Raw genomic sequence first — 26987 nt, 5'->3', positions numbered from 1 at the left:
ATCTCCTAGGAAAAGATGCATTAAGGATGAATTCCATTCGTGTTCACAGGAGCATCACACACCTACAGTGTGGACTGGTCCATTAGCCATATATACATTTGTACGCCAATATGTGCTTATGTTCTTATATCGTGTACTTTATCACTTCTGTTTATGTGACTGGGTAATAAAAATTCGGCAAAAATAGACGTAAAGCACTTTGGGATTGAAAAACAGAATATAAACACAAAAGATTTTATCTGGTCCTTCCTTAAGCTGCCCATGCATTGGTGCTTCCTCCAGTGCAGCAGGGTTTGACAGACACAACGGGCCTAAACACAATATTTTACTGTCATTTAAGTAGCGCTGTGCATTTGTTTGTTTACCTATTTTTTTTTGTTCTGCTACAACTAACTGGTGCAATTCATACTACTTCTTTTTCAAAGGATCAAGGAAACCTTTTATCCGGATATTCCAAATCCTGAAAACAGCAAAGCTTTGCAATTTCAAAAGAATGTGAACGAGGTAAGGGTTTCCTCTGCCAGCCCGTTTGTCCTGTTTTAGTGTTACACTGTGTCATTATTATGTGACAACCTGTGCTATTTCATTATTTTAGATTTGCACTCAAAAACTGGTTAAAAAAAAAAAAAAAAAAAAACCTTATAAAAATGAATGATGTACACAATTCTACTTTAAGTCCTTAGTACCAATGTTGGATGCAAACGCTTGGGTATATGGCTTTTCTAGCAGAGAAACTCATTCTTTAAAGGCGTTATGAAAATGTTTTCTCATTGACATTAAATAGTTTGTTACATTCAGTGCCGGATTAAGACCTTTAGAGGCCCTAAGCCAGTGATTTTCAACTGGTTTCCGTGGCACCCCTCAGGGCTGTCCCAGACCCGGCGGCATGGCGGTAACCCCACATAGAAATGACCCGGTGGCTCCCGAGCTCAGCAGCAGCAGCCACCAGGTCACTGTTAACATTCCTCTCCCTGCTTCTGCCGTCAACTTCCGGCTGACAGGAGGGAGAGGAAGGATCAGCATGGGCTCTCGGCACTGGCACGCTTAAAGAGACAATGTGTGTGTGTGTCTCTCTGTCTGTCCCTGTGTGTGTCTGTCTGTCTGTGTCTGCCTGCCTGCGTGTGTCTGCCTGTGGGTATGTGTCTGCCTGCCTGTCTGCGTGTGTGTGCGCCTGCGTACGTTTGTCTGTCTGTGTCTGCCTGCCTGTGTGTGTGTGTCTGTGTGTATGTCTCTGTCTGTCTGTCTCTGTCTGTCTGTGTGTGTCTGCCTGCCTGCGTGTGTTGGAGAGGTAGAGTGTGTGGGAGTGTGTGGGAGTGTGTGAGAGTGTGTGGGAGTGTGTGGGAGTGTGTGGGAGTGTGTGTGTGGGGGAGTGTGTAAGTGAGAGGGGGAGTGAGTGTGTGTGGGTGTGTATAGAAGAGAGGGAGCATAATTGGGAAAGTGTGGGGTAGAGGGAGCGTGAGGGGGGAAAGATTGGGGGTAAAGGGGGTGAGGGTTGCGGTTCCCCAGAATTTGACAATCGAATTCTGTGGTTCCCTAACCAAAAAAAGTTGAAACCCACTGCCTTAAGCACTGAATAGTTTATGGTGCCCCCCATATGTAATTTAAAATAAAAACAATATTAAACCGTAAAATAAAATTGTATTTTTTGAAATTACATAAAACTTCTAGTTATGCTGAAATTAAAATAGCTTCTTTCTAGATTTTAATAAGTTCGAAGTTGACTCGAGGAAGCATGTCCGCTTCATACACAGTAGGGGACAGTGTATCCTGACACGTTGTTTTGCCGAGTTATTTTTTATTTTTATTTTCAGCTGAGAAAAAGGGCGTTCTGCAGAGCAGTTAGTAATCATCAATGTTAGAAAAATAAGTAGTGTAATCTCTACATTTGGAAATACAAATTGTATTCCGCACTCTTACTATTGTGTCACAGAGATCAATGTGACTGAATTTCGTATTTGATATTTCATTGAATTTTGTGCGCATATAACAGTGGAACTGCCGCAGTTCTCCACAAAGATTCATGTTCAAGTCAACAGGGTGTGATTCAACTAGCTTTTGGGAATCTTGTGAATATTTTTCCTCAGATAAGTCCATATCATTTAGAAAATAAAATCTACTTGATCCTTCTTTGTACGCGTCACCTCTCTTCATACGAGCTTCTAGTAACTAACTACGCAAACTTTGTCTCTAACATTCAGTGCTGTTTCTGGTGCACTGCCATGATTTGCTTGTTTTTTCCCACGATTCCTTAGCGGGACGGGGCTTCTTTGTAGTCAGTATCAGGCAAGATATCTTTTGATAGTGTATGTTTTCAAAGCTTTCGTAATCATTTCTCAAAGTGTGTATGTAGGTGGGCTGCTAATGATTGACAGAAGTCTGCACAATTCTTTTTCTTGAAGAGCTTGACTCGTGCTGTGAAAGTTTTTGTACAATTTCCTTCCACATGGATACAAACTCGAGATCTTGCATCTTGTTGCAATGTTTTCTGCCTCTCGGATAGTTTCTCCCTTTTTGTGATTGGTCTTCAATTATACTTTCTAAGGCGAAGGCCCCAGTCCTCCCTGCAGCACGCGCGCCTAGGGGAGCGCAGGTGCGGGTCCATGACGGGGGGCGGGGCACATCTGCCCTTCCATTAGTGCACCCCGACCACGTTATCGCGGCACAGGAAGACAAAGTTCTTGTCTTCCGTGCCAGCGTGCGTATCACGGCGCTTTGTGCGCACACACAGCCACTGGGGGCTGCCCCATAGAGAGCTGTGCTGTGGTGTGTGCCGCGTGCCTCAGTGGCCACTGAGGACCTGGCCTAATGCATCCACAATCTTTGAGTTGGACTCCAGAATTGTACTTGCTGCCATCGAATGTGGCTCCCAATAAGTATTAGAAAGATCACATTTCAAATTCTTTAAAAAAAATAAATCTTTTTTTTTTTTTTTGGTGCCCCTGTGCCCTAAGCATGTGCTTAGTCTGCCTATTGGGTAATCCCAGCACTGGTTACATTATCTTTGTGTGCATGTCCTTATCCCACCATCACTGGTTTTTGTACCTAAGACTGCACTAGAGGTTTTTAACACTTTTATATAGCTTCTTTTGAATCATTGAGCATTGTACATTCAGTTGGCTGTGCAGATAGTTTATTTCACGTGATTCTTTTACCTGTGATATTTCATTATTTCAAACGTTTACAATAATATTACATTCAGTATTGTGAAACCACTTCAATAATGCACCTGGGCAAACTATTCTCACTCAAGGACTTCACTTGCCTCAAGTGTGCAACGGTTTAATGGAAAGATGTTTACCAACGGACTCAATAACTATTTGAACGCATCACTTTAAGGAAACCAGGGCACAAAAACGGTTAGGATGGAAACATGATGCCAACAAAGCCTCTCGTACATGCAAATTAGAAGTCCTGGTCTGGAACAAATAACACCTCTCATCCTTGCACATATTGCTTCATTATTTGTTTTGTAAAGAATATTGCCATTTGTAAAGTCCATTATACTCCTGCAGCGTATTGTTGTGGAGACTAAGAACTTGTGCACACATGATAAATGGAACATTGTAGTGATGCAGTTCCTAAGGAGGTATCTAGTCAGAGAAGCTTAGGCTGCGCCTATAGTGCCGGTGACAGCGACGCCGCGTCAAAAGAAATGCATTGTCACCGGTGCTTATAGTGGACGCGACGGTGCGGCGGAGCAACAGCGCTACCAAAATTCTTGTAGTCAGTGAAATTTGATTTTTGCAGAGACGGTCTCCACATGTAACTGCCTATAAGCCAATCAGAGAGCTTCTATTGCATCGTGTGTGTGTGTGTGTGTGTGTGTGTTGCTACTGTAAAGTGTCCTTCCTTTATATGGGATTTTACAGAACAAGTACAATATTTTTCATCTCCAGTGGCACAAACAAAGCTGCTGTAATTAAAAAAAAAAAAAGGGGGAGAGAAAATAGGTTTTATTTGCTTTTGGCTGCATTTTTTTATTGTCTCTATTACAGCTCCGGAGTTTCCCTTTGGTAATAGGTGGTGGCAGAACCAATTTATAAAATAAGGACTACCAAGAACTGTATTTGCGTGGAGCCTTTATAACCTGCATATACTACCGTAGGGACTGAAACCTTCAGCACAGAACAAAACACAACAGTGGGCAGTGCCATTGCTGAGAGAGGCTGGGGAGTAAAAATTATGCGGTTTCTTGCCTATAGCCAGACTCGAATCGGAACAAGCAGAACATGTTGTGTACAATCTCCTGTCTCCGTCCCTCTGCCTTCCCCCTTGCTGACGTCACTGGTCTTGTAGCCAGCGACGTTTCCAAAACATAAATACTGTATCTTTCGCAATGACGACGGGTGATGTAATTGGTCGTGTCGCCATTACTATAAGCGCAGCCTTAGTCTATTGAGCCACTAAGCTTACAGGTCAAATAATGCCTAAGAAACCTTCTTTTAAGCTGGACATTTTTTGTTCGTTTTTGTTAGCATCAGTAGTTAAGATTGGGTGGGGAGGAGGAAATTCAAGTATCAAGGCAAATACGTCAAGTTAAGATGGATTGGGTTCTTACATGGAAAACATTGTCCGTCAAGTGTAGAAGTCCAAGTTTAAAGCTTGCGCCCAAATTCATGTTCTAATGCGGGATATTGACGTAAATGGCAGTTGACGGCAGATCGGGGTGCAATAGCCTGCATCAGACCTTTGTGAATCTCCCCCTTAAAGTCTTAAAGAGAACCGGTCCAGACTCTCAAACAGCGCTTTAGAACAACAATGTTGTTGTCCGTTGTAGACCGGTGTGGTATACCGGTACACCGATGTAACACCCTCTGTTCTCATGAAATTTTAATGAATCTCCAACAAATCTGTTATTCCATGTTTTAGTACTTCCGATTGAGCACTTGTAAATAGTGATGATGAGAAGATGCTCCACGTATTGTGTGTATGTATGCAAATATGTGCTTATGTAACTACTTATGTTGATTTTATAACCTATTTACTTATTTATCTTCAGGGAAATAACGCCATTAAAACATTGGAGATGAACCCTTGCACCCCTAATAATGTGGAAGTGGTGGAAACTCTGTCAACCGTTCCAAAGATTCTGGACACTGAACTTAATTCTCCAGTAGCTGAGGATCTAAGTGATCAACTTCCAGTGGACGATTTGGATACAGAAGATGAAAATCATGTCGTCGTTTCATACTGTCCACCTATTGCTAATGAGGATGTGTCTAGTGCAGCGCTTGATGAATCTGTGGCTTCTTCCCAGGTAGTATACATTGACATACAATCTATGCATCAGCCACAGGCAAATCCTGAGGAAGAACCTGAAAATGACTTTTTTGATAAAGCTGGCTACAAGCCACAAATGCAACTGCCTCTTACCACTGTGAAAATGGACAGCCAATCTCCCACAGAAGATAACGTAGCCGCATCTGCAGGTTACCAACCTCAGGTAAACCCAAACTCGTGGAATATGGATTCTCCAAGGTCCCCTACATTTATGGAGGGTAACAGTGAAAATGAAAATGCATCTTTTGGAAGCCCATGTTCCATTAACTCCAGACATTTTCTGATCCCTCCAGTGGACGATAAAGACTCCCTCAAACCTACTCATATAGGATGGTCCTTAGCATCTCTTTTTCAGAACAAGCAAGACGATTGACTCTGGAAAGTGATTAGCACAAGGCTATCTATATCTTCCACATCACTTGACATGTCTTTCAAGTGATACAGGGATCATGGATCTAGTTCTAATGAGCAGACAGCCTAGTGCAGGTGTGTCCAACTCTAGTCCTCAAGGGTCACCAACAGGTCAGGTTTTGAGGATATCCCTGCTTGAGCACAGGTGGCTGTCATTATTGAGCTACCGGTGCTGAAGCAGGGATATCCTGAAAACCTGACCTGTTGGTGGCCTTTGGGGACCTGCGTTGGACACCCCTGCACTAGTGTATTCGTAGGAACAGACTGCGGCCACTTAGAGAAAGTATTATTTATTCATAATTCAGTAAGACTTTAGTTGTGATGTAAATGAACGTCTTAATGTTCTCTTCGTGGCATTTACAAGACCAGTACAATCAACTCTCAATTCGAAGGATCAAAAGAAGGTCATTCAGAAGCATTGGTCACATACGTAAAAATCGGTCACTACAGTTATGTTTTGTTTTCCTGGTCAAACCCAGGTTGTTCAATAACCACACTAATTATTTTCAAGAATGTCAATAAAATGGTGAGCCGTGTGTGGCTTCTACGGGGTCACATCTGCAGAATGAGTAACCACTAATTCCAGCTCATAGGGGCCAGTAATGCCTTTCTATGTGTTGTTGCTTTCCCCTCTCACAGTGAAGGGGTTAGACCAGGGTTCTCAACTCCAGTCCTCAAGACCCCCTCCTGCTTCCCCCAATGGGTCAGGTTTAAAGGATATCCCAGCTGCAGCACATGTGGTTCTATCAGTGGCTCAGTCGAAGACTGCGCTCCCATCTGTGCTGAAGCAGGGATATCCTTAAAAACTGACCTGTTGGGGGTTCTTGAGGACTGGAGTGGATAATCCCTAGGTTAAACCTTATGGCCAGATCTGAAAGGAAGCATTTGTTCTGAATTTTAAGTAATTATCCGCAAACATGACTAATGTCAGTCTGTGAAACAATGTGCTTCAATCATGTTTTTCTGTGAAAATATAATGGGGTTTTCCTGTTTTGTCATCAGGGCATTTATTAATGTATTTCATTTTGTATTGTTTTATTTTCTTTGTGAGAAACGCTACTTATTTTTTTGTAAAGCTGCAGCTGATTAGGAAGGAGAATTTCCCCATCTCTCTTAAAATTGGTTTATCAAGCTATAGAAGCTACCGAGCAGTATTTTTAGCCAGGGTTCTTAGGAGCATCCCTAATGGGTTCCCTGCAATTTTCTGGTTATTTGAAAATTGTATCAAATACAGACGATTTTTATAATGCATCTGATCAGGGAGATGCTATTAGATATTTAGAGATGGTTAGGGGTTCCTCAGAATCATTACTTAGGGTTCCTTCGCCAAAAAATACTAGGTAATGTTACACAACTTTGAATCCTGCATGTGTGTGTGTGTGTATATATATGTATATATATGTATATATATGTATATATATATATATAATGGAAATATTACTGTATGCTCATTTGCATGTCTTGGACAGGTCTGCAACCCTGCCTTTCACCATTATCACCCAGCACCATATAACATGGTCCCCTGTAAGCTTGTGCTTGCTGCATTTCACAGCTTTGAGCACAGCCCGGGTTAAGATGCATAGCCAGTAAACCCACCCATAGACAGCTGTTTCGACCTTAATAGGTCTCATCAGTGTGGGGTTGGTTATACTGGCTATGCAGAATGAAGCTTAGGATAGGTTTCACCACACTTAGTTAAGTTATGGTGGTAAAAAAAATTGACAACCTCCACAGTAAAGCATATAGCAAATGGAAATATTACTGTATGCTCATTTGCATGTCCCAGGCTGAGCTCAAAGCTGTTAAATGCAGCAAGCATAAGCATAAGCATACAGGGGACCATATATATGGTTGAAGCAAAAAGTGGCGCTGTGTGCTCATTTGCATGTAATTTCCCAGAATCCCTTGCTGCAGTGGAAGCACTGTGTGCTGGGTGATAATGGTGAAAGGCAGGATTGCAGACCTGTCTAAGACATGCAAATGAGCACACAGTAATATTTCCATTTGCTATATGCTTTACTGTGGAGGGTTTTTGTCACTTTTTTTAATTCACCATAACTTGTGTGTGTGTCATCATGATCTTGAGCCTGAAGGTTCAATTTTGAAAGGGTTTAAGTGTAACTATTATATAGTATGCCAGTGAGGGGTCTATATCATTTAGAAGTGCTCTGGGACTTTCATATATGCACAAGTGCTTAAGATAAACTGTAGACTATTTTGGGCAAATGTAGAGTCATTTTGTGTGTTCTGGCAGCTGCAGCTACAATCACTTATTAAACAATGCTGAGATGTAAGATTACAGTGAATTAGAGTACTGTGTTGTAGCCTCTGAAACATTCTTCCCGTGACATCAGTACTGAGGTGCATGCTGGGTTACTGTGCCAAATATTGGCAGCACTACAACTCCCAGCACCCTGAAGTCTCGCACACTGTATGCTTTGTCTACCAATGAGGCACTTGTGGGCATTTTAACAGCGTGCAGCAGAACTGCAGCTTTTGGCATGTGTCACTGCTGTTGAATAAAATAAAAGGGGTATGCTGCACTCAACAATGAAAAAATATACATACCGTTTTACTGCTGGTTCAAGGATAACCTGTCGGGTATATTCCAGGTCAATACTAAGGAAAAGAAGGATCCAACGCTCTACGGTTTTCTAAATAAAGCTAATTTATTGTGCCACACAACGTTTCCACCAATAGATCTGTCTCAAGTGATCTGTCTCCCTAGTTCACTTGAGAAAGACCTATTGGTCGAAACGTAGTGTGGCACAATAAATTAGCTTTATTTAGAAAACCGTAGAGTGTTGGATCCTTCTTTATCACTGCTGTTGAAATCATCAGGTTTTGCTTCCTTACTTGTCAAATATGTTTCAATTTAAGTGATCTTGAGGGGAAACTAATGTACAAAGCAACCAATTTGTGAATTTGATTTTTGTTGTACATTTGCATAGTGGCATACAAATTGTTTTTTTTTTTGGAGATGATGTCATCAGCTAGATAGCAGCTTGTATACACTTGACCGATTTATTAATATGATTTGTAGGACGCACACTTTATGAATATATGATGCACTATAATTTGCACTTGCTCTTGCCAATAAATAATAACTAAAAACAAGTCAACACTAGCAATTAGTGAGACTGACTGGAAATCTGAGAGTGTGAGGCCCTCTATTTAATATTCAAATGAACAGGACTACAATACTCTCCAGCTCAGGGAAGATCGTTTCGCAGCATATTGAATGAGGGTCATAGATGTCAATGGTGTCTTACATTTTTGCTGTAATATCTTGCTAGTAACTATGGCCTAAGTTTTGAGTCTAAGTATAGACATAGCTCTGTATACAAGTCATTGAACATTTATTCAGTTTAAATGGATTTATCCTAATGTAATGATGGAATGCACCCTGTGAGAATAGCATTCTTATTCTTCCTTTCAATCTTTGACCATCTTTGCTGAAAATATATGTTTTGTAGACCTGATTTACTGTACAGCAAAAGGCTTCCAAACGCTGCCTCCACCCTGCATATTGTAGGCATGCATTGATTTTGCTAATGCAGAATGCTTCCAACTTCCAGCAAGGTTGATCCTTGAATAATACTACATATTTTACAAACATGTTTTTTTTTGTTTTGTTTTTACAAATGTGTGAGAGCCTCAAGATTTTCAAAAGCTTCTTATTTGGTCTTTGTTTTGGGGAGAGATGTATTCCCTTGAAACGCTATGTCTTACATTTAAGTTGAATTTCTTTGTAAAATATTATTTAGGCCAAGCCTGAAATGTATTTTTGGTTGCAAGCAAACTCATCAAAATGTACATTTCAGAAAATGCTACACTTACAGATAACCTGAAATGTTCTTTATTTTGTTGCCATTTAACTGACTTTACCTATTTATTTATCACTACATTTCTCTGTGAATGCACTGTCGATGAGGAGTTATTCGCTATATTATGCATGCTGCATGCTATATTATACAATAGCCCTGCTGTTATGCATGACCATGTCTGAGAAATCACAAGTTAGAAGAATTCTAATTATTGCACCACAATTAATTAGCCCTAATCATTAAATGGAGACGGTTACACACTTTGAGTATTTATATTCAACGTGGATCTTTATTAGTGCTTCCAGCGTCAAGGCTAAACATTGACTAGTATGAAATAGGTGTGTTTTGGTTTACATACTTATTTGGCTTTAAGGAGGTGGTTGCCCGTTCATATGGAAACAGTTTAGTAGATATAAAGATTAGGGCCCACTATATTGACAAGATATTAATAACCATTTTGCAGCATTAAAGTATGTGAGAATTTAGAAAAATAATGAATTATTTTCCATGCTTCCAAAAACTGTAGACTGTTTTACGTTGCTTAAAAGGGGAGTTTCTGAGCTGTGGATTTCTAGAATATAAAAGATCTTACAGCTAAATATGTATAGTTAAATGGGGGCTCCATTGTGTGCATACAGTAGAGTGCCTCAATCTCTTGCTATACATTAATAGACTGGTCACATGAAGGGTTTGGTTACAAGATGAATGAGCAGAATATGGTATATTAAAGCTGCAGTTCAGTCAATATCCTGCATGTGTGTTGTTTTTAATAAATCAGTTCTGTAGTAAGAAAAAATACTTTTATCATTTTCTGTTTTTAAAAAAACAACTTTGAAAGACCAATTTTCTTGTATTCTATTTTAACAGCTATTTGCTAAGGCACTGCCCCTTCATGTCCTGTCACAAGCCCTGGCACACCCCTTTGTCGGCCCTGCCCTCCCTCTAGCACATGTCAGAGCAGGAGTGCTCATGAATATTCATGAGCTTCCACTGACAGACAAGCAGAATATAAACAGATCCCTTCACTAATTATGTCACCAAATTTCGACCTATCAATACATGGAGAACGAATTGACCTGCAGCCATACAGTTCTTTAGGTAATTAGAGATTGCACACATGAAACTATTGAAGTAAAAAAAAATAATAAAAAAAAAAAAAAGACTGAACTGCAGCTTTACGACCGACTAGTTTTCTCCTGTGTACAGTTGTAATCCTCTTTGAAAACTGTATTTACTCCAATTTTTGTAGCTTGTGTGGAGTCAGCATAAAATAAATACATAGGTATCCAACATTGATTTTAACCCCTTCAGTGCTAGAGGGACCTGCAAAGCATTGATGGTACTTAAGAGGATGGACCAGACAAGTGATTGCCCTTTCTGACCCTGTTTTAATATTACACATGATTAGATCTCCTGAAAGTTGCATGAGATGGTAAAAATAGTGTCCGGGAGGTCACAATGTAACTCCCCCAGAGCCTGCTGCCGTCCACAGGTTACAAACGCTACCTCAGAAGCTAGAGATTAAGAAAATCATGGGTTTCAACACAAAAAAAATTTGTATGATTATTAAAGAGCAGGGGCAAGATACGAACATATTCTAAGAGCTAAACTTCTATAGGCTGCTGCTGCTTTAAAGCGATGTGTACATGCAAACACTGCCTGTTGTTAACTCATTGATTGTATTGTATATGTGAATTGGATGTGGAACATGCTGTAAAAATGTACATATATTGACACTAACAAATGAAAACATTGTACAGCCTGGGACTGTATATTGAATGTAAAATCGTAACCATTTACACATAAGCTAAAACAGTATTTAGTTCTTGTTGAAATTTTCTAATGCTGTTTTTTTTTTTTGAGCCAATTTCTAGTTTGAACTGTTTTTTTGCTATAAAAAAAAGAAATCTATATATACACTATTATTTTTGTATTGTTTAAGGAAGAAATTACTAACAAACATGTAACATCAGTTGCCTGTTAAGTGTTGCATATGAGATAAACGCACCTGCAGATTGTAGCGAGTTGGTTCTGTAGATATAATATTTTCCATTTTGTTGCATGCAGGTTGTAGACAATGTTCTCTCCTATTAACACCGCGCTGAATAAGGTGCACTTATGATACTCAAGTCCTGCCACGGGTACTCAAGTCCTGCCACGGGTGCTCAATCAAGTATCCAGATGGAACTTTGAAACCATTATAAAAAGTATCCAAGAACTTCAGTGGTCTTGGTGAAGAAGAAAAAATATATTTATTTGAACAGTATTGGCGTTTTGGACCAACCTTTGTCAAAGGTCCGAGGTTGGACCGAACCATCAATCTTGTTCAAATAAATATAGAGTTTTATTTCCCAAGACCACTGGAGTGCTTGGATACTTTTTCTTACTCCTATTAACATACATTTGGCTCATACACGTATATCTGTACTGCAAAAATAGCAATACTTTCATATGTGTAAATCTATTGTTGAAACTTCAGTGTAATGGTGTTTTGCAGCAAATAGTTTGGTATTTTATGTAAAAATACCTTTTGTACAGCGCACATTTTAGAAACTAGCTTTCCGATCCCTTATTTGATCAGTCATTAGATTGTGCGGTCTGTTTTTTGTTTAACAATAACATTGAGCATCTCCTGCTTTTGTTAAAATGTTAAATATATGGTATCAACCACAAAATAATTTAAATGAAATTGTGTTTATGATAAATAGATACAGCACAGCATGAATCCAAGCCCTTATCAATATCTGTTATGGGTTGAGTTGCCTTTGCAAAAACATCTGCTGACTGTTGTAAAATGCTTCTTGCTTTCATGTCTGTGCATGTTTGATCCTCTCTTGTGTACATACTAGAGACGTTATTTCAGGAAACGCATATAAAGGTTTAAATGGTGCAAAATTGACTAAGATTTGAAAGGAATTTTAAACTCCTATGAGCCGGTTTGGAAAATGTAGCATTTTCTTGATTGGCTGGAAGGGGAGAGGGGGCTAAAATGATACCATCATAAATGATGTTTAGTGGGGATGCTGCTTTAAACGCTCATTGACTAAAATATGAGCTGCAGACAGGGTAAAACAAAAGCTGAAACTATGAAATGACTGTGAGATGCCTTCATACTGATTTTCAGCCATGTCCCTATGATATAATGAATAACATTCTGTTTGGTTGTGCACTACTATTACTGAAGCATTTTTGAGTATCAAAATCCTAAATTACATCTATTGATCATCCAAACTGCTTCAACTTTATCGCAGGAATTCTCCAAGCTCCAATATGGGGGTATCACACTGCAAGCCCATGTTAGCTGCCAGTAAATGGCAGCTAAGGGAATTGTTATGCAGCGCCCCATTTAGTAAGTCTGCCACAAATTATTATTTTTTACTTGGCACCCGCCCACTGTTAGTTAATTGTAAATACACATGCTGTAATAAATTGTTGGTTTGAATAGCATAGTCGACAATGAGATTAAAATGTTTGGAAGATACTCTAATCTGCTATACAAGGTTAATGTAATTCACAATACGTAATTGGTTCGTAATTTGGTATAATATATGAATTTTGTATGTTTTAATGTACAACAAACGTATATGCATCTTTCCAAATCTGATTAGGTAAAAATTGGGCGGAAAAGGTAACAATAATAACCTTATGTGGTCACAATTTTTAATCAAACAGTACAGTTCTGCCTCCAATTTTTTTTTCTTTGAGAGAAAATTGAGATACCGTAAAAATTAGATGCAGAATCCATTAAGCAACAAAGACAACCAGCACTGTAAATATTATTAAGGAAGTTATTTTACTGGTAGAAATAAAAGCAGGCGTTTCAAAAGAGCAGGAACGGATAAGTGCAAGTGACACAGTAACACAGAATGAAACCCGTAGGAAATGTAGGCAGGACCGGTAACTAGTAAGCTATTGAGACCCATATCTCCAGCAAAGTATTCTTTACTGATAATGTAACAATTTACGAAATGCAATGATATAACTATTTACCCGTTAGTCCCACTTCAAGTTTGTTTCGGTCATTTGTGCATGTGTCCATTTTGCCAAGTGGTAATTAATATCAATAAATATATTTTCTTATTCTGCAATGTGTTGCGTGCATTTTTTCATTCATTCTACGAGGTCTCGCTAGGAATTGTACAAGTGTGTGCGCAATGAGGAACCTAACCCAGGACTCTACTACCGGGATGGAAAGTATAAAAGACTTGTACAATAAAAAATACCCCGAATTTAGAGCAAATGTTTTCATACAATATAGCGTGAAAGTCTGCCCCCCCCCCCCCCCCAGACTAAATGGTGCATTGTGTTATTTATGTTGCACTTTCTTTTATTCTTTGAAACTGCAATATGTAATTAATATTTAAATGAGCAGGTAGAAAGGGTAGCTCATGTTGGTGTATAATATAGATGATTCTTGTAATGTACAGTAATAGGAACAAACATTTGATATTTGAAACCTCTGAGCCTCCATATAAAACCAGAATGTGGAAATATTTGGGATATAGGAAGTGATGTGTGGGTCTTTATCTTTGTACAAAACAAACCTGTGTATGACATACAGTACATTACTGCATGTAGACAGGGTTCAGTGTAGTAAAGTATATTGCTATAAAGAGAAAAGCATATACCGTATTATCTCACACTGGCCCAGATTCACAAAAGGGTGCTAAGATCCCATTCATTAGCACTCTTGTGGTTCTAGGGCTTTGGAGCCAAATGGGTCAGAAATGCATTGCTCCTGCTCTATCAGATAAGGAGTCAGTCAGTCCTCAAGTGGACTGGAGTTGAGAACCCCTTGAGAAGGGTTAAAATGTGGACATACACTACAAAGTATTTGCCCTGGCTGACTTCCACATCCGTATAAACCAGTCTCAGACAAACAGCGAACAGGGAGAGTTACTTTAATAACACTTTTTTTTTAAATTTTGTTTTCAAACAGAAAATATTATGAATATACAATTTTACCAGAAATGTACAAAAGTATAAGAAGGGAACCTTTCCACAAACACTGTAAAACACAAAACATTTTATAGAACAAAACCATATTAGAAAAGTTATGTGCAAAAAAAAAAAAAAAAAACCGCAGTACATCTACAATTCAAAAGTACATTTGGTCAAGTCTATTATATTTTGGTTCTATAAAAAAATATACATGTACAAAATTTCTAGGTCTGTTCTACAAAGTTGCTCAGGAGTAAGAGGACAATACAAAAGAGGTCAACATCAACCTTATGAACAATTTCCTCTTTGGGGAATCCTTGTATTCATTCTTAAGATTTAATTAGTGGCTTTGATTGAACCACCTGTGCTGAAGCAGGGATATGCTAAAAACCTGAACTGTTAACCTGACCTCAAGAGTTTTCAGGATATTCAAACTTCAGCACAGGTAGCTCACTCAGAGGCTCCGTCAAAGACTGAGCAACTGATTGAGCCACCTGTTCTGAAGCAGGGATATCCTGAAAACCTGACCTGTTAGTAGGTCTTGAGGACTGGAATTCTCCACCCCTGCTTTAGACATTGCAAGGCAGCACTGTTCATCCCATTGTAAGCTACAGTACTTGGGTGAGCTAGAATGTTCCTGCCTTTGTTGCTATATCCACGTTCCATTCTACATAATGCATTGCTATCCATTATATTCCCAAACGTGTTCCCTTTTATGTTAACACAATAAGGGAGAAATCCCCCATGATGCAATCCTGCTCTAATAAGCTGAGTAGCCAGATTTTGCTCCATTATCGTTTAATATCTGTGTACTAATTCTCAGCAATGTTTGCTGTGCATATTCTTCGCTTACCAAATACAGTGATCTCAGAGATAACACTACCACTTTGCGATAATGATTAAATTATTTCTGATTTTACTAATTGTAAGCGATGGGGCATTGGTCCTATTCACTGCAAACTAAGAAAGTGTAATAGTTGGGGTGGAGAGGGAGAAAATCATGTAGGTCTAACACCATTTAAACAACGTTTGTTTGCTACTCCGCAGACATCTGACATTCAACCCAGACAGTATATGGAAATATCAGATAAGAAAGCTGGCCTATTTTCATTGTGAACGTTATAACAGCGTCCACTTTGGAGAAATGCAGAGTATACTATGCATGGTTTACATTTATTTAAAGTGAACTGTGGGTCTAACAGAATGTGAAAATATGCAGAGGATTTGCAAAGTTTTAAAGCAATAGATAACCCAAGTTTATCTTTGCATTAATAAAAACCTGACCTGCATCATTACTTGGGAGTGGTGGGTTTATTCCTTAATGAAGGTTTGGTGCTCTTTTTCATGTGTAAAACTAAAGGAAAGGGGCAGCATTACACAGAGCTCTTTAAGAAAGGATCCAACACTGCTGATTGTTGTCACAATGAGTGACCTAATTTATGATTAATATTTTGGACTGATCTCTAACTTGTCTGTTATTGATATTTAGAATATCTGCTGCTTTAAAAAAAATGTATGTATGTGTTTATTTATATAGCGCCATTAGTGTACATAGCGCTTCATATATACACAGTTTAGACAGAATAATGTGTATAAAAGCCAAATGGACCAGTTTAAAAAAAAAATAATAATAATTTTTCGTCTTCAACTTAGCATTCTGAATTTTTCAGTCCTGTTTTTACTGAGAAAAGTCATGCAAATGCACCACAATTGATATTTTGAATTTCTCCGACATGTCTGCAACCCTGTCTTTCCCCATCATCAGTACGCAACACTGCTTCCGCTGCAGTCAGGGATTGTCGGTAATGTCACGCAAAGAGTGACGCACGGTGCTCATTTGTATGTCCTTACCCAGAATCCCAAATGGCCGAGGAAGCATTGCAGCAAAGAGATGACGGGGAAAGACAGGGTTGCATACCGGTCTGAGGCATGCAAATGCACCACAAGTGGTATTTTTATTTACTGTACATTGTCACTTTTTTTTTATTCACCACAACTTATATAATGTGTGGATATACTGCAAAAAGAGAACCATAAAACCTTGACTGGATCCATGTGTCCTCCTGACCTGAGTTGTAAGTCCATGTGTGTACTGGTAGAAGCCCCCACAGTTTAAGTATGAATTTGCTTAAAATGAACATTAACAAGAAAGTTCATCATTTGGAATGGTCCTGGTGTCTTATCTACAACTTGAACATTTTGATCTATGAGAGACTGGAAACAATAAAAAGAAACACTTTGAGGGGAGAGCTGTCTCTCAGCATAGATTTGCCAATGGCAAGTTTTCTGGTTGCAACGTAATGAAAACCCAAAGATGTCATTTTCTGGATTCACCTCATTTGCATACAATATATATTGCATGGAATTGTACAGACACAAATTGCATAAAAAGTGTCTTCACAAATTTTGAACATGCAACAATAGCGTAATGATTACGGTGAGATGCAATTACACTTCCCAAGGAAATGCAATTATTCCAGTTTAAAATACCGTCGTCGTGGAGGTTAAAGTAATTAACTACATTCTTTTGAGTACTGAGGAAAAGGCGATTACTGTAAATGTTCTTTTTGACAGGAAAAATATCTATTTAAAAAAGGTATTTTAATGACAAGTTTTGAAGATTATGGGCCTCATGCAGAGAGCAGCGCTATGCAGAATTGGAGAGGGGGAAAAATTTTACCTTTTTTGGAGAGTTTTTATCTCCATATGCAGAAAGGGCATAAAACTGCCTTTCTGCATATGGAGAGTTTCAACCAGCGCTATGAGCGCTGTTGAAACTACTGGGGAAAAAATCGCGTTTTTTTTTTCCCTCTCCACCGGCCGCGGAGCGCCAGCTGCTTGGTGGAGAGGGAAAATGTTGAAAATCGCGCCATTTTTTTGGCGCGAACAGCCACTAGATGGCGATCGCGGCTCTCTGCATACGGCAGAGAAAAAAACTGGAGAGATTTTAAACTCTCCAGGCGCGCGGCGAATTTGAAGGGGAAAAAAAAAAAATGGCGCTTTTTTTGAAACTTGCCGGTTTCTGCCTTTCTGAAGGCAGAATCCGCCAATTAATGCCGCTTTCACTTTTTGCGCTGCTCTCTGCATGAGGCCCTAAGTGTCTTAGTTTTTCAATAGAAATATCGAGAAATTCCAAGTTAGGAAGTGCATTTAGTGCATTTTTTGCCAAAAATGTACTTACTGAGTTTTACTTCTGCGACAACGATATAGACCCTGTGGACTTTTTACTCAAACCCTGTTGCAAGTGAATCCTTAAGTCGAGTGCTTCCATGTCAGATGAATATATGCACTTAAAGATGGAACGTTGATACTCCAATAAATGCAGTTTACTCACAGGTACAAAAGTATCCAAGAGTGAAACTTCTGAAGGATTTCTAGATGCTCGCTACTTGTACAGCATCCTAAAAACAGAAAATGTAGTTGCATTCCAATACGGTATATTTCGTGAAGTGTACATTTGTTGTAGGTTGTGACACCAATATCAACGTTCTTAAATGAAATAATTCTGTACCAAGCTGTCCGTCACCAGTCACTTCTTTCAGGGCACCAGAGAAAAGACCCGACATGGCATTCAGCTATACTTGACCAGACCTGTTGAGGTTTCAAAAGCTCTGTGCACTAGAAATGTGAAATATGCACATTTATATACCGTTTGCAATTTTCAGTTGGCATAGTTCCCATGCATCTCGGGTATTGCTCCATGTGGGTTATAAGTGACCCTAGTAGGCAGTATATGTCAAGGGGTCCTCTACTAAATAGGACTTCCCTCTGTCTATTTGCACATCTCTATGGCCTATCATTTCATCTGTTAGGCCCCTAAAAGGTATCTCGATCTACACAAAAAATGGTTATATAAACCTGTTACAACATAACATTGGAATTAAAAGAACTTGCCTTTCGATTTTACAAAGTTTTTAAAAAAAAAAAGTGTAACCAAAAGCATTTTTTTTCCTTTTTTTTAATAGTTTGGATTGAAATTTCCTCAATGCCTCTAGAGTTCGTACTGGATCAGTTTAAATAAATTTTAAAAAAATCAAATGGGGTTAATTTATCAAGCAAAAAAATCATTGTGTTTGACTAATAGTCCATCCTTCTACCTCTTATACATGTTTGTATGTTTGCCAAAGTTTAGGATTGTCACAAACCTGATAGCTTAAAGGAGCTATTCAAAACAGCACATTTTATTTAAAAAAAAAAAAAAATATATTAAAGCAGGTGGTTTCAGACATGAACCCCATTAATTTCAGTTCCAGGGACACCCTACTTCCGCAGATACCTCTGAAGTAGGTACTGGTAGCTGCCTTTGGCTGAGCAAGCTGGACTTTCAAGTTTGAAGCTCCCATGTCACATGGGCCAATAGGAAGCCGCACCGATGACATCACGGCTTCCTATTGTCCCGCTGGCCAGGAAATGTCTCAAGAGCGGACATATTGTGACACCTGGTAGCTGTGGAGAGCGGTTTCCGGCACCTAATTCGCAGGTAAGTATCTCCGGAAGCATGGGGTCCCTGGAGCTGAAATGAACGGGGTTCAGCTCAGAGGCCCCCTGCTTCAACCCTAATATAAACACAAACATAAATCCGCCACCTTGGATTTCCTCTTTAACATATATACAGAAAGTGAAGAAAAATAACTGCTCAGATACACAAATTGACGCATTACTCAAAAAAACACATTACTTGCCGACACTGAAAAGACACATTCAAAAGGCTCTTGGTATGATCCCTTCTTTCCTCTGGATATTACTATGCCCGGCACAGTGATGGGCATCATCACTTTGAATGCAATCTAAATGGCAGAGGAGGACTTCTGAGAGTTGTGACCATGTTATCCCAGCACAAGTAATGACATGGCTGTGTTGCAGGAGAGTCTGTAGCACTGGGGTGCTTTGACTTGGCACCATAATGGTCACCACAAGTTGACCATCACGAAGGCAACTGGAAGAGCTTGATAAATAGACCCCATTATATTTTGATTATTTTTTTGTCTTTACTTTGAGCGAGGAGTTTAAGAACAGAAACTAATCTACCCTATTCCGTCAATTAGCATTTTAGCTACAGAATGCAGATTATGGGCAGTTTGAATGAGAAAGGCACACGGTTTTCTCATGTTAGTCATATATTAATGTGAAAGACCATAGCATTGGAAACTTTGTACAAAATATTAACTTTGGTTTACAAAAAAAAAAGAACCTCAGATAGGCGATGAAACCCTTTAGATCCTTTTTGGTTATTTCTTTCTGGGTTCTTAAAACTTATTTGGAATGACATTTGGACAGCAGATTGTTCTTTAAGAGTGCAAAATCATCCTTTGTGCCATGAGCGAAAGAGAACAAAAATCTACTACATAGTTTGTTATCCCTACTTTGTTCCACAAGTATTAATGTTCTTTCCATCAGCTGCATCTTCAACCAGTGAAACATGGAAGTCTGTAGAGAGTGTGAAGTGTGAGATGCATCCTATTAGACCTCCCATATACTGCCGGTTTGTGTGTAGAGCTATTTCTTTCATCCCACCTACAAGATAAAAAATTCAGGTTAGTATTACACAACATTCTGGGAACCCACACACCGTTTTCACTAATATCAAAGCAATTGATATTAGAGAATTTTTTTTTTTGCGGATTGGGTTCTGCCTCGGATTGTCTTGTTCCTTTGGTCCACGGATTTCTGCGAGTCAGTCTTAAAAAGCCCTATCCACTATTTTGGATTTTTTTCCCCCAAAGAGAGCAATCCGAAATCCGTTGCTTGATTGTTAAAAAATATCCGTGAGAAAGAAACGGAATTTCATCTAAACAATCCACAGAGTTCTGGGAGACTTACTTGGACTGGCTCGCCCATCTCTGCATATAGTTTACTGAAGCTTCTTTATAACATAGTTCACACAAATGCCCTGTCTTGGCCCATGGCAAGAATGTTCTAAGGAAATTTCGGATTGGGAAAAGGGGAGAGTGTTCCCTGCGGCATGCAAACTGCGTCCAGACAAGGACTCCTGATATCACCTTGTCGATTTGAAAGGCATATAAGATATAAAGCTTTTGAACAAATGCTGGTGTGATGCATCTATTTGGTAATCAATAAGCAGATTTCTTTATGATTTTTAGTGCATTTATTTTATTACGTAACAATTTTGAAGACCATATATTTGTACTGTTGGATGTCTCCTGAGGTTTATTCCCTGGTGATTTGATGATTAACTGGAACACAATACTTAACCTTGCGAGTGCATAAGATATGAAACATCTTATATATCAAGCTTACTACATTTTGCTTTTCTCCTATTTTCATTTCCCAGGTCTTAAGAGAACTTTATCTTGCATTGGACACAGAAAGGGAATCCACTTGCACGGCAGCAACGACAGGAATCGTTTGAATTGTTTTGTAAATCCCATCTTATTACATTTATTCTAATGCACTTTATATTCCCTTAGCCATGCGGTAACTTTTCTTACAACGAGATCCAGAATCACTTAAAGGCAACACTTTATTTATTTATTTTATTGTTGCACTATGAACGATTGTGGTGAGATCTTTTAAGTAACTTCCTTTCTTTTTTTAAATCCACTATTGATGTTTCAACTTTTATGAAAGTTGAGCATTTGATGTTTTGAACTTTTCAAGTCAAAGGCAATTAATGCACAATTACACGCTAATGAATCTCCCCCCTATTTCTCTATTGATTTAACAAATCAATTCAAAGACGAGCTGTTGAAACATGCAGAACATTTCATAACATACCAAGACCAACCAGTATTAGTCGGTGTTCTGGAAGCGGGAACACACTTACCAACATAAACGTCTCCATTGATATTTAGCTGACGCATCAAACCAGGTGATTTACCAGTCTTAGCACCATAATCATCCGCTGTCATCTTTCCAGACTGACCATCACTGAAAAATCATTTTAAATAAAATGTTTAGTCTGGCGGAATTGCATGAGAAAAATAACTGCAACTGGTGTCTTGTCTATAAATACTTTTTTTGTGTTTTTGGTTTGAATTAAAAAAAAATTATTTTAATATTTGTCTTTGAATTATACAGTAGTTGTATTCAAGGTTTTTTTTTTCTTCTAATCAAAGTTAGATTTTGCTTTCATTTTGAACAAACAAAGCACGGATCCGAGGATGAGTATTTCTTGGAGTTTGGCTCGTATTTAGCTCAGAGTTGAAAATTAATTCCAAAGTTCGATGAAGTTTGGACTTCAAATGCACAAATGTGCTCATCTGTTACATGCACGCACACGCACGCACACGCACGCATACTGTATGATATAAAAATCAGATCTATTTGATCCTTTAGTTTCTGTAGCAAAACAGGGAATAACCAGGATGATAACTATACTAGGTTTAATTAAAGCTGTAGTACGGTACAAATACGCAGTGATAATCTCTTCTGTAATATAAAGGAGCCAGGAGTCCCAAAAAGAGCACCATTTTTTGTATGTGCTCCAATATGAACAGGACTAACAATGAAAGGGGAAGTTCCAGTTATGAGCAGTAAAAAATTCACTTTCTTAGGGCACTTCTGATTTTTAACCAGTTTTAACCGCACTATAGGCCTCACACAGCACATATAGTGCTTCTACATTTTAACCCCTTAGGCACTACTTATGTCATGCACAATTAAATAGAGAAAACATTGAATACTGTGGGACTGGGGTTTTGAGCTTGCTAAGATTGTGTATTTGTAACTATAGAGTTATGAGCAACTTAAATATATTACTTGATGGGATAGGAAAACAATTGGATGAAATCTAAGTAAAGTAGAGAGTAAAAAATAACAATGAAGGCATTGGATATAAGGCAATCTAATTGGTTCCATGGAGTGTTCATTGCATGGGACAGAAATGACAAGATTGGAGAACACACGAAATAGAGTACGGCCAAGTCAATATTCTGCATTGACTGGAGTAGCAGTTTTCGGCCAAGGTTTGGGGACTATGGAATCTACAGGTCATACTAGTGGAAGAATGTAATTCTCTCTGCTTTTTGTGACTTGCATGTCAGAGCATGAAACATCTAAACTGCTACATGGTATGATGCTGTAAATATTACAAACAGGGTGTTAAGCCCAGGGTGTGTGGTCCAACACACAGCCAACAATCACACAAGCAGAATTAGGATGGCAACACCAAGCATAATCAATGCGTCAGCATGACAATAACGAGCAAAACCGAAAAGATTGTCTTACTCTTTCCTTGTGTATTATTAGATGGACAGCATGGTGAAGTCACACAACGTTTCAAGCGAAGTCGAGCCCTTTCCCAGGTATATTATGCTGGTTGTCAATGTGAGATGTACTTACCGTACAGCCTTGACTCTGTGCCATCTTCCATCATTAAAAGACCCATTCACTGGTATGGAGACCACGCCACTGCCCAAATTATAGCTACAGAAAGATAAGAAAAAAAGAAGACATATATATATATACACACACACACACACACACAGGAAATCCGCTAAATATATACTAATAACAGTCAGAAAAATTATTGTGCAAAAATCGACAGTTGAACCTCAAACACTTCGAAGGTCAATCTTTAAACTTCCCATAAAGCAGACGTTTTTGGGGGGGAATTAGTTTGTGTTTATTTTACTAGACACTTTTTTATATATATATATATACATTCAGGTCTTTGTACACATAAAAAGCAACGTGTTCACATGCAAATAAATAAAATAACGAACAGTATATCTTTTGGGGGAAGACGAGAATCCGTGGAAAGAAATAAGCAGTACACTGCTGCAATGAACGGGCTCGCAACAGAAAAAATTAAAAGTAAAAATGTATTTTGATCGTGGCATCAGTGGAGCAAAACATCACAAGTGGGACCAGAGAAAAAACTCAGTAGCCCCTTTATCCCCTGTACCCAATTTTCCACATCTATCTGTTCATGAAATGTCTGTGAATTGACTACATAACCTCTGTTCTTTTAATGTAACCATGTATTGTTATAACTCTGTGCCCAGGTCATACGTGAAAACGAGAGGTAACTCTCAATGTATTACTTCCTGGTAAAACATTTTAATAAATAAAATATAGGCTCTGTAGCACTGTACTGGACTTTGCAATTCTTTTATCTTTTGGGGGAGGCGATTTATCTTCATTTTAATGCATTCTACATTCATCAAGTAGCTCAGGTTGCCCCCCAATTCCCCCCCCCCCCCCCATCCTATAGGAAACTACTTTAATCCTTTGAGGGTAAAAATGTTTTTCAAAAAGGCTCAATCACATTGTACCTGATGACGTGATGTGTCTATTCTTGATTTGTGATCATGAAAGCATTGATTTTAGCCTAAAATGACTACGGAATTGCCATGTGCTTCCCTCTTTTATTACTGCTGCTGTGTTGAAAAGCCTCAGCACTCAAGATAAAGATTTCTAAATACTTTGCATCCATATTTAGCAATAGAATGTGTGACTTCTGCAAATATTTTTTCCTTTTGTGTACACTGGGAAATTAATTACCAATAGATTACCTGAAAACTAAAGTCCCTTCCTGGAGACCCAAAGAAATAAAGTCACTGTTTGCCTTCATAGGACTGTCTCCTCTCCACATGAGCAGACCCTCCTTCACTGTGGTCTTAAACCTCATAAATATGTTTGATCGAGATCCAGAAACTCTGGTTAAGGAAAAGAATGGCACAAATCATGTATTGTACATATTGCACACTATTCTTGCTGCATCAATTGTATGAGCCCTGAAATATTCAGAATGAAAAATAACACAGTGTTCGGAATAAGGGGGTCTCCTGCACTATAAAAGTATACTATACAATTAAATGCACTGATTAAACAATTGGGTATTCATTCTGTTATTTTCCACTGTTGCTCTTCTATAGAAAGAATTGGAACATTCTTCTGCAGTTTCCATTCGTATTTTTGTTTTAAATGTTATACAATAATGTATTGAACAATCCGGTGATATTTCATGTCAAATAGTAACATTTAGTCAATTCTGCCCATTTATCCTTTAGATAGAAACTCACAGTACAAAAGTCCTCCCAGCAAATTAATAATAATAATAATTACAATGGAGGGGTTGTGTTTTTAGAAAAAAAGATGATAGTACTGCATGTATTCTGAATCCCTGAGCAAAGCTATGAAACTAAACTTCTAGCTATGGATGCTGAACTAAAACATCCTACAGTATATCAAACAGGATCGTACAGTTAAGTCCGGAAATAATTGGACACTGATACAAGTTTTGTTATTTCGGCTGTGTACCAAAATAAATTCAAGCTCCGGGAAAATAATGAATATGGGCTTAAAGTGCAGTCTATCAGCTTTAATTTGAGGGTATTCACATCCAAATTGGAGAAAGGGTTTAGGAATTACATCTCTTTAATATGTAGCCCCCTCTTTTTCAAGGGACCAAAAGTAATTGGACAATGGACTCAAAAGCTGTTTCATGGACAGGTGTGGGCTATTCCTTCGTTATTTCATCATCAATTACGCAGGTAAAAGGTCTGGAGTTGATTCCAGGTGTGGCATTCGCATTTGGAAGCTGTTGCTGTGAACCCACAACATGCAGTCAAAGGAGCTCTCAATGCAAGTGAAACAGGGCATCCTTAGGCTGAAAAAAAAGAAAACCCATCAGAGAGATAGCAGGAACATTAGGAGTGGCCAAATCAACAGTTTGGTACATACTGAGAAAAAAAGAACGCACTGGTGAGCTCTGCAACACAAAAAAAGGCCTGGGCCTGGGCGTCCACGTAAGACAACAGTGGTGGATGATCGTAGAATCCTTTCCATGGTAAAGAAAAACCCCTTTACAACATCCAGCCATGTGACGAACACTCTCCAGGAGGTAGGCATATCATTATCAAGTCTACCATAAAGAGAAGACTTCACGAGAGCAAATACAGAGGGTTCACCACAAGGTGCAAACCATTTATAAGCCTCAAGAATAGAAAGGTAGTTAAGGGAGTTAACCCCTAAGGTGCTGCTCTTATTTTACTAGACGTTTAGATTTGTTACATGTCTTAAACATGTTTTTAACTATATGCACAATAGGTGAATTAAGTACATCTAGCTCTCTAGGATAATCTCTTGCAAGCTAAATGGTCATTCTAATATGCATAATATTATCAGATGATGCATCACCTATTAATGTATATTAATATGCATATTTTATGTAAGATTAAATGTTCTGTCTTGTTATGTTCTCCACATATCAGTTTGCTTTGGCAGCCAGAGGATAGACCTGCTACCCATGCAGTATTAGTTTCTTATTATGTATCCAGGAACTACAGCTAAACCCCGTTATAACGCGCCTCGTTATACCGCGATTCGGTTATAACGCGGTTTTCCCGTGGCTCCCGTTTAAAAAAAAAAAAAAAAAAAAAAAAAAAATTTTTAAAACAAATTTTTTTTTTTGCACACTGCACACACTGCACACACACTGCTCATTGCTCACACTGCCACACTGCACACACACTGCACACTGCATACACACTGCTCATTGCTCACACTGACACACTGCACACACACTGCACACTGCACACACACTGCTCATTGCTCACACTGCACACACTGACACACTGCACACACACTGCACACTGCACACACACTGCTCATTGGACACACTGCACACACACTGCACACTGCACACACACTGCTCATTGGACACACTGCACACACACTGCACACTGCACACACACTGCTCATTGCTCACACTGCACACACTGACACACTGCACACACACTGCTCATTGGACACACTGCACACACACTGCACACTGCACACACACTGCTCATTGGACACACTGCACACACATTGCACACTGCACACACACTGCTCATTGCTCACACTGCACACACTGACACACTGCACACACACTGCTCATTGGACACACTGCACACTGCACACACACTGCTCATTGCTCACACTGCACACACTGACACACTGCACACACACTGCTCATTGCTCACACTGCACACACTGACACACTGCACACACACTGCTCATTGGACACACTGCACACACACTGCACACTGCACACACACTGCTCATTGGACACACTGCACACACACTGCACACTGCACACACACTGCTCATTGCTCACACTGCACACACTGACACACTGCACACACACTGCTCATTGGACACACTGCACACTGCACACACACTGCTCATTGCTCACACTGCACACACTGACACACTGCACAGACACTGCTCATTGCTCACACTGCACACACTGACACACTGCACACACACTGTACACTGCACACACACTCCTCATTGCTCACACTGCACACACTGACACACTGCACACACCCTGCACACTGCACACACACTGCTCATTGCTCACACTGCACACACTGACACACTGCACACACACTCCTCATTGCTCACACTGCACACACACTCACACACACTTACAGACACTCACAGACACTCACAGACACTTACACACACTTACACACACTTACACACACTTACACACACTCAGACACTCACACACACTTACACACACTTACACACTCACAGACACTCACACACACTTACACACACTTAGACACTCACACA

General features: G+C 39.2%; 2 protein-coding genes across 4 annotated transcripts in view; one reads left to right on the top strand and one right to left on the bottom strand.

The window, feature by feature from the left end:
• The window catches only part of LIFR (LIF receptor subunit alpha), a 114105-nt gene extending 100499 nt beyond the window's left edge, over positions 1 to 13606 (top strand). For both annotated transcript variants that reach the window (XM_075588493.1, XM_075588496.1), the window contains exons 19-20: positions 426 to 504; positions 5000 to 13606. In XM_075588493.1, the coding sequence (XP_075444608.1) occupies positions 426 to 504; positions 5000 to 5653 (733 nt within the window). In that variant the 3' untranslated portion in view covers positions 5654 to 13606. The remainder of the gene's footprint in view (positions 1 to 425; positions 505 to 4999) is intronic.
• Positions 13607 to 14409: 803 nt separating this feature from the next.
• Positions 14410 to 26987, bottom strand: part of EGFLAM (EGF like, fibronectin type III and laminin G domains) — a 145476-nt gene continuing 132898 nt past the window's right edge. For both annotated transcript variants that reach the window (XM_075588480.1, XM_075588486.1), the window contains 4 exons: positions 23936 to 24079; positions 22761 to 22844; positions 21244 to 21347; positions 14410 to 19973 (listed from right to left, as the gene is read on the bottom strand). In XM_075588480.1, the coding sequence (XP_075444595.1) occupies positions 19819 to 19973; positions 21244 to 21347; positions 22761 to 22844; positions 23936 to 24079 (487 nt within the window). In that variant the 3' untranslated portion in view covers positions 14410 to 19818. The remainder of the gene's footprint in view (positions 19974 to 21243; positions 21348 to 22760; positions 22845 to 23935; positions 24080 to 26987) is intronic.

This window comes from Ascaphus truei, chromosome 1, assembly GCF_040206685.1.
Source record: "Ascaphus truei isolate aAscTru1 chromosome 1, aAscTru1.hap1, whole genome shotgun sequence".
NCBI lineage: Eukaryota > Metazoa > Chordata > Amphibia > Anura > Ascaphidae > Ascaphus > Ascaphus truei.
Note: the sequence above shows the minus strand (reverse complement) of the source record. Positions and strands in the feature narration are given on the sequence as shown.